A 13,167-nucleotide genomic window follows, 5' to 3' on the forward strand; every position below is an offset into this window, starting at 1 on the left:
AATTCACAGTAGTTCTGATCAGTCACAGGATTGAAAACAATAATGTTGGAAGGGTTTGTACCTATATCTGCTTACGTGTCAAAAACAGCTATGTTGTTGTAAGGGTTAGAGGTGTACAATCTGGGTCCAGGAACTGGGGAGGAAAACCAGATTTATGCCAATCCAGCTAAATCCAGTTTTCCTGGATCAAATTAGAGAATCCTGGACCCAATCTGGGAACCCTTGGATAAATCCAAGTTAATCTGGAAAATGCGGCTTTAACCTCTTGGCTTGCTGTTTTCATCTTCTCCTGCATTTTTCTAAGTGGGGAGGGGGAGGAGGGAGGGGAGTGAAGTAGGGACGGGGAAGTGAATGGCCAATCAGTGCAGGAGCTCTCCTTATCTGCCTGGCTTCTGTGAGTGACACTGGTTCAGTTGGGCTAAATTGCAACAGTGTCTCTTGTTTCAGTTTGGTTTGGGTGGAAATCTCATGATTTCTCATCTCATGATGTGATTCTCTGGTTTGATGTTGTCCCCTTGATTCACTTTGGTTCTTCTTGCTTCAATTTGGTTCTGGGGGAATTCCATACCCTTGCTTCACTTTGGTTCTGTTGGGCTTTCTCTGGGTTGAGTTTGCATTTGGAAGTTTGCCTCTGGCCAGTGACTGTCTTGACCCTGCATGTTTCTGCTTTGGAGCAAGCATGGAAACTTTTCCACTATAGGAAACAATAAAGAATGTCTGTGCACCTTCTTCGAGGGGAGTTGGCTTTTGGGGAGAGTTCAGTTTGGTTCTGTTGAGCTTTCTCTCAGTTGAGCATATATTTGGGAGTATATTTCTGACCAGTGGCAGCCTTGCCCTGGTGTGTTTCTGCCTGAAAGCTTCCTTGGAAATGTTTTCTCCATAGGAAACAATAGAAAGTGGCTGAGAGCACCCTGGGATCCAATATTCTGAAACTTGGGGTGGGGGGTCTTTAGTGGACAGCCAGAAATGGGGTTCCCTGAAAATTTAATGAGGTTTGGTTGAAAACCACACATGCCCCCCAATAGCCCATGCATAGTTTTTTTCCCCTAGAGAATCATGGGAATCTGGGGTTCTCTGATCTTGCCAAACTGGATCAGAGAATCTTTCCTAGATTTCAGGAATCCCAGATTTTTTTGGGATCCCGGTAAACTGGATCTAGATTTCTTAGATTTTATGTGTGTATGCACACACATCCTGTCCTAGAGTGTCCCTGTTGGAGAGCGAACACATGCTGAACAATGGCACCAGTCTGTTATTGGAAAAGTAGAAGAGATTGTGACTATTTTTATTTTAAAGGGAATAGACTTTTCAGGCTGCATGGTGATACAGTGTTAAAAGGTAGACTTTTCCAAGAGGTGTTGTATGATCTTTCTGCAACTCCAATTTGTTGTGGGAATGTGTGCGGAAGGAATCCTAATCAACCACAATTTGTTATATGCCTCACCAGCTATTTGTCCTTTTGATGCTACCATTTTAGTCATGAGAGAAAAACATAGTATATTCAGTAACAATGGCTGAAGAGTCCCAATGTCTACCCCTGCATACTTGGAGACATGGCCTAACATCATGCAGGAACTTCCCATTTTTCTATAAATAGAGAAAAATTCAGTGTATGTGCCACAGCCACAGATTACTTCTTTCTAATAGAATATAATAGGCTGTTCCTGAACTGGGTTCTGAGTACTCACACCCGAAACTGGTTATTCCTAAAGCTGGTAATAATATTTCATAATATTTTGTTTGGCTTATTGTGCCACAAAATTCAGATCAGGACCACATTTTTATCTCATAATCTCTTGTCAAAATGTGTTACTTTCCCTTTACTTTCCTTAAGGACTACAGGAAATTTCCTATTTATTCATCTGTGCCAGGACACATGAGGAACACACTTATTGTGCAGCTCCAGCGCTAAGCATGGTTCTGATTTTCTATATCATTGTCTGGTCTCTGTGAACAATGTTCTATTTTCTTTTTTAAAAAATACCTTAAATATCCCATCCAATTTACTTCAGGTGATTGCATTTTGTTGGTTTTTCAAGACGTCCCCTCCTAATATCCAAGAGGGAGCCTAATAAAAATAGGATATTATTTGTTTATAGCTGCTCTGAGCTTGGTATTTTTAAATTGCACACATGACATACATGAAGTTACCTCCTACCAATTCAGACTATTGGTCTATCAAGTATTGTCTACTTCAACTGGCAACAGCTATCCAGGGTCTTAGGTCTTTCAAACACCTACTAGCTGATTTAGAGATGCAGGAACTGAACTTGGGAACTTCTGCATGATAAACAGATTCTCTGCCTCTGAGTCACAACCCCTCCCTGTAGCAAGGTGAAAGGGACAATGTCAAATCAATGTCCTTTTTCTGGCTAGATGACAAAGAAATTGCTAATTGGTACTAACATTTGCATGGGAGAAAATACTGGGTTTGGATAGAACACAGGAAACCAGATTAAGTACTGTAAATACTGAGTGTTGGATCGACTACATTTTCCAATGGTGGAATGGAAGTTTCCTGTCTTCTAACTCCCAATGCAGCTCACTGATCTCCACAAAATACTGATTCTGAGGTACAGGAGATGTAGAAAAAGATAGGAGAGGGGTCTGCAGCAGGAAGGAGAATTGGTAGAAATTGCCAATTTAGTCTGAATTTAGAGGAATGGAGGGCATTTGTGTAATATCTCAATCAATACTGTAAACTGGAGTTATTTAAGTAGTTAAATCCTTTCTATGCTGCCTCATAAAATATGCTGAGATTATGAGGTAGCAAAAATCCTTTTGGGGATCTTAGTAGGCATGGTCTAAATCTTCTTTTGGCTATGCATGAAATACAAAAGGGTAAAGTCTGAAAATGACCACAGACTAACAGCCTATTATTTCCAGTGGCTTGTTGCCCTTTGATTCAGTTTTATATGCTGGAATTTGCTATTTCGTTTTGTAGAGAATAATATATTCTGAATTTAAAGTGAAATCAGTTATAAAAGGCCGGATGCCTCACAAGAAAACTTGCCTCCTGATAGGATTCCAAGGAACCAAGATCCTCTAGAACATAAGAAGTATGTGTGGCTTTAAAATAACAATATATTATTACTGAAATACATTTTGTCGAAGGCTTTCACGGCCGGAGAACGAAGGTTGTTGTGGGTTTTCCGGGCTGTATTGCCGTGGTCTTGGCATTGCAGTTCCTGACGTTTCGCCAGCAGCTGTGGCTGGCATCTTCAGAGGTGTAGCACCAAAAGACAGAGATCTCTCAGTGTCACAGAGATCTCTCAGTGTGACACTGAGAGATCTCTGTCTTTTGGTGCTACACCTCTGAAGATGCCAGCCACAGCTGCTGGCGAAACGTCAGGAACTGCAATGCCAAGACCACGGCAATACAGCCCGGAAAACCCACAACAACCTTCGAAATACATTTTATTAAGATTTTTACAAACAGGCATCGTTTGTAGAAATCAGGACATGATCATTATCTAATTCATTGGGTTATATCCAGCAATGCATCATCAGAAGGCACTTGCATTTGTGGATCTTCCCTGAATTCCTTTCCCACCAGAAGTTCCTTGTGCTCCCAGGAAAGTTGATTAACCAAGGGAGGCGGGGTGCTGTAGTGAGGAGGAAGAAAGTAAAACTGCCCTCTTGTTTCAATGATTGTAGAAAGAGAGGATGGGATATATTTCTACAGAAACGAAAAACTTTATTTGCTTGTTCTCATCTATTCTTTTTTGCCACACATGTATGAGAAAGAGACAGACAGACAGAACAAGGATTGAGAGGAAGCTGGTGCTTTTGGCCTGAGAGTGAGTGGTGAGCTTAGCATGTAAGGGAGAGGTTTTCTCCTTGTCTCTCCCTGTGTGTAGTGTGGCTAATTGAGGAGGGCCTGTCTGCTTGGGAGTGAATGCTACCACATCCTTGGCCATTGTCAGGCAGGATGCATGGGTTCTTGAAATTTAAAGGCTTTCTCCTCACCAGAGGCAGAGCTGTTTCAGCTGAGCTGGGAGAGGAAGCTGATGCTTTTGGCCTGAGAGTGAGTGGTGAGCTTAGCTTGCAAGGGAGAGGTTTTCTCCTCATCTGTCCCTGTGTGTAGTGTAGAGAGCCTGTCAACTTGGGAGTGGTTGCTAACACACCCTTGGCCAGAATGAGACAGGAGGTGTGTGCTATTGAAATTTTAAAGCCTCTTCCTCACCAAAGGATGAGTGCCAAAAGGGCTCTTGGCCTGGGAATCGAGCCTGGGGACTCCGTAAGGTTCCCCCGCTTTTTTATATATAGACTTCCTTTGTTATGTTACTACTTTTGCTCTAAGGAGATAGTAGATCAGGTTTTGCAAGGGAGATCTGTACCTACCTTGAAACTATTACACATATGAACTACTCTGAAACTATTATGCATATGTATTTATAAATAAATTATATTTTTGTGGAAGTAAAATATCTGTTTTATCTAAAATAAAGAGTCTCCTTTAACCTCACAGCTGTCCCCACACATTGACCATTCTGTCAATCTACCAAATACAACTAAGCCTTCATATACTGCAGGTCAAACTGAGAAAGAACTTAAGGCTGGTGGCAGGAAAATCTAAGAAATGCAGGAAGGCAATATAACACATTTCATAAGGAGAGCAAAATACCACAAGATAGGTGATGGGTTGCCCCAAAACAGGACTAAAATGTGTGGTGGGATAAGTGGAAATAAGTGGGATTGGCGGGGAGGGGAGAAGGAATACTTTAAAAGATGAGGATGCTATGTGGAAGGTTAGTTGTTTGTAAGGCCAGGGTTTTTCGGGCCAGGGTTTCTCACAAAAAGTAGATTCTAGAGAGAAAATCTATTTTGTATGGAGTCATACGCAGACTTCTTTTTTGGAAGAAGATGATGGCTACTGAAGGGCCATTTCCAGTTACCTGCCAGGGGTGGACTTCATTTGTCATAAGTGCTAGCTGATAGTGTTACTGGAAGAAAAAGAGAACAGCCTGGAGGAACAGGTTAGTACCCTTCAAGAGATCAAAGAAGGAAAGGATTTCATCAACAAAAAGTCTCCAGGCCCTGTAAAGGGGTGGGGAGAGTGGTGGAAGGGACAATAAACAGAATATCTTCCTAATGATCCTCCTCAAAGATCAACAGCACAAGCCAAAAGTTATAGAGCAAGACGGCACTCAATGCTACTGCATTCAGTCCATTCCAGGCCCTTGCTGATGTGACAGAATCACTGACAGATGTAGAACAAGGACTGAAAAGAACAAGTAGATGTGCCATGGAGCTACAAGCAATTAACATTAGAAGGAAAAAGGAAATCTTAGTGGTTGGTGACTCTCTGCTAAGGGGTATGGAACATCATGTTTCCAGGCCTAACCCAATGACCTGAGAGGTGTGTTGCTTGCCAGGAATGAAGATGAAGGATATCACAGACCAGATGGCCAAGCTAGTCAAACCAACAAACCATTACCCATTTGTGATGGTCCACATGGGAACAAATGACACAGCCATGAACACCACTGAGACAACTGAAAAGAAAGGGGCACATGTGATATTCTCTTCAATCCTGCCACTTAGAGGAAGAGGGGAACAGTGGGAACAGAAGAATATGGTGAACCAGTAGCTGCGTTCATTGTGTCAGCAGGTACTATTTGGATTCTGGGACCATGGCCTATGTTTTCTTGAAGATTGCCTGCTTGGATGCAATGGACTCCGCCTATCAAGGACAGGGAAGAACATGGTTGTAAGGGAGGGCTTTAAAATGACATAGGGGAATGGAGACACCTGGCATAGGACTTTCAGGAAAGAAGGAGAGCAAATAGAAGAGGCCTACCAGCTGCAGAAGGGGAGGGGGAAAGGAGAGGGGACAAGTGTTTGATTTTGGGGGGGATCATTTTCCCTGGACAGTTCCTCAAAATACCGGATTGTCCAGGTGAAAACTGGACACCTGGCAACCCTAATATGGGTATGTATACCTCAGTATCCTTTTTATCTTGATTTCAACACAAAGCAGTGAGTCCATTTAGACAATTTGTGGTTAACTGAAGGCTCTACTTTTTGGATTTAGCAGCATATATCTTCTTAAATAAATGCACCAAAAAAAACCCACAGCACTAAGCTTTGAATGAAATGGAAGTTCCGTTAACAACACTGTTGTGAACATGGCCATGAACAGTTATAGGTAGAACTGAGAGCTCTGGAATCAGGATTTTAAGATTTGGTATCAAAGATCAGACTGCTTGCTTGAATTGAGTGTTTGATATGACATAGGTGTTTTGTTCTTCCCTATTTACAGGCCATGCTTTTGCCTTCTAGGCTAAATCAAAGGTTTTGGTGTTGACCTATCAAACATGGGCCTATCTTAGTGTCCATCCTTAGATTTAAAAAAAAAAGTTTCAATGTGTCACAAATATATCAGTATTGTGTCAATAGCCAGAGTACTTTTTTCCCTTTTTTCTGATTCCAGACGAGAAGCTATGTTAATCTGTTGGAGTTAATCTGCAGTTTAGTCAGTGTTGTTCTGAGGGAAAGAGTTCAATGTACATTGTTCAAGTGTTGTAGAGAGCTGTTCTGAGGAAAGATGGAGAAGGAATGAAGTGCTGCAATCTGAGGGAAGTCTGTGTGTTCTTTTCTTTCAGGATATTATTAGCCTAAGCAGCAACTGGGGCAAAATAAGCCTTTGTGACAGAATCCATTTAGAAATGTTTGGAGATCTGTACCTACCTTGAAACTATTACACATATGAACTACTCTGAAACTATTATGCATATGTATTTATAAATAAATTATATTTTTGTGGAAGTAAAATATCTGTTTTATCTAAAATAAAGAGTCTCCTTTAACCTCACAGCTGTCCCCACACATTGACCATTCTGTCAATCTACCAAATACAACTAAGCCTTCATATACTGCAGGTCAAACTGAGAAAGAACTTAAGGCTGGTGGCAGGAAAATCTAAGAAATGCAGGAAGGCAATATAACACATTTCATAAGGAGAGCAAAATACCACAAGATAGGTGATGGGTTGCCCCAAAACAGGACTAAAATGTGTGGTGGGATAAGTGGAAATAAGTGGGATTGGCGGGGAGGGGAGAAGGAATACTTTAAAAGATGAGGATGCTATGTGGAAGGTTAGTTGTTTGTAAGGCAAGCTGGTGATATGGCAGAAACAAAAAGGAGAACAGATGAAGACATGGAGGGTCAATTTGAGAAGGGGAGCAGAATGGGACAGAGGGAAGAGGATTTGAGATATCCTTCTTATGCACCTATGTTTACCCGGATGCAAATAAGCTATGTACTCATACTATCCAAATCTGGTGCCAAATTAGGATACAAGATCCCATGGTGCAAGGACCAGAGTATGGGCCATCATAAAGTAACAGAAGAGTATCAGGGTGATGTACTGGAGACAGGAAATATGTCTGGTAGTAGATAATTAATTAATTACAATGAAATAAAATAGAATTAACAAAAATAGTATAATAAAACAGCACCATAAGATAGCTAGCAGGAGACAATAATGTGGCCTGAATCCCATTTAAAAAGGTAACTAAAAGTTCACTATCAAATTCCAGTTTGAGCAACAGAAATGTTCTAAAAATTATAATGCAACTGTAGTTTTTTAAAAATCCCAAACAAAAAGAACAACCCAACATCAACTAAATCAGAATCCGACCTCCATAAATAAATTGGCTTAGAGAAAAGTTTTAACCTTAGAGGTGAAAGATGTGGTGTCAAGCAGATAGTTATGAGGAGTAGGCTTGCCAACTCCTGCTTGGGAAATCCCTGGAGATTTGGGGGTGCAGCCTGGGGAAAGCAGAGATTGGAGAAGGGAGGGACCTCATTACAGTATAATGCCATTGAGTCCATCCTCCAAAGCAGCCATTTTCTGCAGGGGAGGTTATCTCTGTCATCTGGAGACCAGTTGTAATAGCAGGAAATCATCAGGTACCACCTAGAGGGTTGGCAGCCATAAGACATTCCCTAAAAACAATTTACAACAGAAAAGGCTGTATGCCTAGAAGCCACCCTCCTCACCTCTGAACATGAGGGCATGCAACAAGGCTTCTCTTGACTATCTGGAATAGTTGCTAACGGCCAGGTGGGGCCTGGAAATCTCCTGTAATTACAGCTGATCTCCAGAGTACGTGCATTGGTTGGGACAGGGGCTACATTCAGCTTTACTGGGCACTGTCTGCTGTATTGTCTGCTGATGTAGGGTTTCCATGTTGCTAAACATGCCCTGTGCCTTGACCTGGATAGCCCAGGCAAGCCCAATCTCATCAGATCTTGGAAGCTAAGCAGGGTCAGCCTTCTTTAGTAACTGGACGGGAGACCTCCAATAAAGATGAGGGTTGCAGAGGTAGGCAATATTAGTCTCTTGCCATGAAAACCCTACCAGGGGTTGCCAATAGTCAGCTATGACTTGATGGAATTTTCCTCTACCACCAAACACACCATGTAAATTAGTTATGCTTTGTTTCAGAAAGATTTCATCTCTGTGCTTGACTTTATGCTTCCTTCCCCCCTACCCACCCCCAAAACCCCTTTCTGCTTCCATACCCTATTGTATCTCTTTCACTGAATGTCCGAACTGCTATTCATTATTGTACTTTGCTCAATGAATGTCCTAACTATTGATTACATTGTATTTTCACTTGCAACTGTGTAATCCACCTTGGATTCCAGTGAGAAAAGCAGAGTTTAAATAAATAACCCCCCTGGAGAAAATGGCAGCTTTGGAGGGTTGACTTTATAATGATGCCCTGCTGAGATTTGAGCTCATAATTCTAGTATCTGGCCTCTTAATTTAGTCCCATCCATCTTAAGTATTTGCTTAGTTTTGTTCTATAGATGCCAGCATGATTTCAAGTGCATGTAACTTTGGCAGGATGTGATCTCAGAAGTGAGTAAGCTGCACAATGTGTTCTGTATTACAATCTTACTTCTTGTTGTTCTATGCCACCTTAATGGAATGAGGTGACTTGAGCAAAGTTAGAAAACCAAAACTCCTATGTGGGCCAGTGATTCAGTTAACAGGACTTAATCCAAAATTATTACAGTGCAGGCAGGAACTTAGTAAGGACCACCCATCATTCATTCAAATCCACATATGCTATGATGAAGGAAATCCTTAATTGTGTATAATTTTAACAGATTACTGCATCTATAGCACTCACTAAACTGGTAAACTAAAAACAATAGAGAAATAGGGAAATGCTTTAACTTTCTCTTACAAGAAAAATATTTTTCTTCATGCAAAAACATTGTAGGTTTTTTTAATCTCTTATACTTGTCAACATTTCTTCCAGCAGTCACAAATGAACCCCTTCTGGAATCTCTCATACCTAAAACATCTAAGCCTCTTGACTGGCCAAGGGCAACATTGGGTAATGTTATTTTTCACTGTGAATGGTCATATTACATTTGTGTTTCATCACAAACATTTCCATTCCATGTGAATTCATTTCTTCCAGAATATAATTACCATCATTTCTAGTACTGACCTTTACCATACCTCTAGCTTCTTAAATTCTTGCATTACCAAAAGCATTTAAATGTTTATTTTTCCATATAGGAACGTGGTTCATTTTTACTTTTCTTTTCAGTAAGGTTTGCATGGATTTCCATATCATCATTTTCTTATCCACCATGTTCCACAGCTTTATTTGTGGAAACCACTCTTGTCTGTCTTTGGAGTTCTAAGATCTGTTCCAGATCAATGAAAAATGATCTGGTACCACATCATCATATTCATCAGTTAGCTTTCCCATTCCATTTTGAACTTTTCTTCATCATGGCAAGTTTGTTGCATGTGCTGTTTGTTTAAAGATAATTTTAAAGTGATCTTTATGGGATGTAAATAAAACCTTCATACTCTTTTCAGCTCCATCTGAACCACCACTTACCCCCTTTAAACGGAAACCTTCTGCCACTACAGAAGGATGGCTTGTGAAACCTGGTAACTAAATAGCCAATTTATGAATTCAGATACCATTTTCAAATCTATGTGTTATCTTACTATGAAATAACTAACTGATATGATCAGTTTGAGTACAGTTACTTGACCTATACCATACCAATAATATTTCTGTTTATTTTTCTCAAAAGCAGCAAAAATCAAACTCAATTATTGAGCATGGCTTTAATTAAATGCAAATATTTAACCTATATTACAATCATATGTTGTGTTTGCTTTATTGCTATTGAATAAGAAGAAAGTATGTGTGACCTACTGATTTTACTAATCCTATTCATTTCTAGCGGTTTTTAGTTTCAGAATTATTTTAGATTGTTTTCTGGATCTTGATTTCTTATGAAAAAGGAACATCAATCTGAATTTTGGGTCATGCAATTGTGATAGGATGTGCAGCTAGATTTGAGTCCAGTGGCACTTTAGAGACCAACAAGATTTTCAGGGTGTAAGCTTTCAAGAGACAGAGGTCCCTTCTTCAAACACAAAGAAAGGAACTCTGACTCTCAAAAGTTTTTACCCTGAAAATCTTGTTGGTCTCTAAGGTACCACTGGAAGTCTTACCTTGTGTTTCATGACCTTTTTATTCACACTGTCTCTACTTTAATTATATGTGTTTAAGATTTTGGAATAAATAAATATTTCAGATGTCTCTTTCACAGAATGGTAACTTGCAGTTTTTTTCTGTTCAGTGTTTGAATTTTTTTATTTTTCTAGCTTCTAAATCACCATCTTTGGAGGAGAATGAACCTAAAACCTCTAGGATTACAGAACATTTAAAAACTACTCCAGGTAACATAAATTTCCTGGAAAAGTTTTGTAGCTTGCAGAAGCTCCATTAAAGTTCTGCCGCTCTGAATCTAAATTCTGATAAGAAGTGGGGAGGGGAAACCTTACACTGCCTTGAAAGTGTACAGTAAAAGCATTAATTCTTGAATTTTGAAATTTTCAGTGGTATAAATTGAATGTGCCAATTGAATTGAAATTGTATAAGAAAAAATTAAAATACCTGCTTTTTGATCAATCTAACCATAAATGTGTATGCAAAAGCAGAGGCAAAATGTGTTTGCGTTTTCCATCAGGGAAAATATATACTGTATCATCTCTTATTTTCATTTTTTAAAAATCACAGCTTGTTTGAAAAAAAAACAGGCAAATTCAATAGACGTCTCTGAAACAAATGTTGTTATAAACGGTTTAAAAGACATGTATTTCAAAAGATTTATTTATACTAGTAAAAATCAGTTTTCAACATCTTTTCACTCTCTTCCATCTCATAATTTCATCATAGATGAGTAGACCATTTTTGCTGATTTCTCCCACTAAAGAGTCAAAGACCCCCAATTTGCCTCTCATGCTTTTTCTTGTGGTCTCTTGCTTCTGGAAACATCATTTGGGGGGAATCAGTGAATCACAGGAAGAGGGGTGAAGGCAAGAAAGTTCCATTCCACTACCAGAAATGCCTTCAATTAATATAAATTATCGTTGGGGTTCAATCCACCATCTAGAATTTTCTAGATTTGTATACTTAATATGTTAATCAGGAAAAAAATTGGAAAAGCTTCTTATTGTGTCCTTATCTATGTATTTGGTTGTAAAATGCTGTAATTATTATACAAGAATAATGAGTTTTATTCATTCAATCATGAGCAGAACTCTACGGGAATAAAACTTTCCCATTTCCCCTTTCCTCCAGAGTCCATTGTGCTCCTAAATACTGTCTATGGAGTTCAGAAAACTGCTCAGAAGGCTATACTGAAAGAGGAAATCAGCACAAATCTAAGCATATTCCAGTAGAAGTGTAGAAAATAACCTCTGGAGGCAATCCATTAAGATTTATTTTCAGAGCTGTACTTAACTTGGCTGGTCTTGCAACCATAATAAATGAATGATTTTCAGAGCTACAGGTTTTGCTTCACTAAACTTCAGTTCTGACTAAAGATGGGCACGAACAACAATACGAACTAAAAAAAACCACGAACAGCCCAATCTGCTCTTTGCGAACAAGCTAAACGAACAGGTGGTCATTGCAAGCCTTGTTCATTGTTGTTCATTAAGCCAGACAGTATGGCACCTGCAATCAATTCCCATGGCAACTCAGACAGGGATTGTCTGAACTCTGTCTGAACTCCTGCTGTTGCCCTGGAAACCCCAATCTAAGCCCAATTTAGCTTGATAGGCAGGTCTTCCTTCCATGTATGGACTGGAGCTCCAAATTTGTTACAAGAGGAAAAGACCCAGGGGGAGGGGGGCTCCCAGCTCTGGCTTTCAGGGAGAGACAGCTGCTGTTAGAGAGACAGGGTGAGTGCATTGGAGCTTGAATTTTCTTTGTGTAGTGGGATAGGGATCGACTTCTTCAGGTTCCAAAGCTGCTGCCAGGCTCTGGGACTAAGCTATTATTTATTATTGGTACATTTCCTGCTGCCTGCTCGGGTAGGGTTTCTGGGAGTGGTGCAGTAGGGATCTTGATGGCTGGAGGAGAGCCTGCTGGCCCCCACGAACAACGAACAATGAACATGTTCGTGACAGGATCATGTTCATCAGTGTTCATTGTTCGTTGTTCGTGGAACGAACAACAAACACCATGTCCGTTTGTTTTTTTCTGTTTGTGCCCATGTCTAGTTCTGACAGGATAGGAACAACACAATCAGCTATTATGAGTTCAACTAAAAATGTGATCAACATGAGTTTAATAATGATAATAATATTAATAACAAAATACCTCTTAGAGCAAGGATCCCCAAACTTTCTGAGCTTGCAGTTACCTTTGGAATTCTGACACAAGGTGGTGGGTGCAACCATAAAGTGCTTGCCCCAGGAGGCAGAGCCAACCACAAAATGTCAGGAACTGAGGTTATGTATAACTCTAATAGTGATTCTTCAACATTTCAGGCAGAAGCTCTCCTTAACAGAATTCCTTTTAAAATGAATATATTGTTTTAAAATATTTGTTTGCATAAACAGAGTTTACCTTCAGTCACATGGTGAAGATCCTCATGTTGTGGCAGCAGCTGATGCCAAAGCAATGTTTCTTTTAAAAAAATCTGTACAGCCAATCAAATCTCCAATGGCCAATGAGAAGCCCTACTGGGCAAAAGCCCCACCTGCTGCCTACATTCTAAAAACACTTGGTGGGCACCAGGAAAGAAATTGGTGAGTGCCATAGCACATATAGGCACCAGATTGGGGCCTTCTGACTTCACGTCCATTTTACTGGTGTTCTT

General features: G+C 40.0%; 1 protein-coding gene across 1 annotated transcript in view; it reads left to right on the plus strand.

The window, feature by feature from the left end:
- The window catches only part of ABI3BP (ABI family member 3 binding protein), a 249,584-nt gene that overhangs the window by 141,924 nt on the left and 94,493 nt on the right, over nt 1-13,167 (plus strand). Inside the window, exons 15-17 of the mRNA XM_054974771.1 lie at nt 9,282-9,359; nt 9,857-9,931; nt 10,661-10,735. Coding sequence (XP_054830746.1) covers nt 9,282-9,359; nt 9,857-9,931; nt 10,661-10,735 — 228 coding nt within the window. The remainder of the gene's footprint in view (nt 1-9,281; nt 9,360-9,856; nt 9,932-10,660; nt 10,736-13,167) is intronic.

This window comes from Eublepharis macularius, chromosome 3, assembly GCF_028583425.1.
Source record: "Eublepharis macularius isolate TG4126 chromosome 3, MPM_Emac_v1.0, whole genome shotgun sequence".
NCBI classification, from domain to species: Eukaryota; Metazoa; Chordata; class Lepidosauria; order Squamata; family Eublepharidae; genus Eublepharis; species Eublepharis macularius.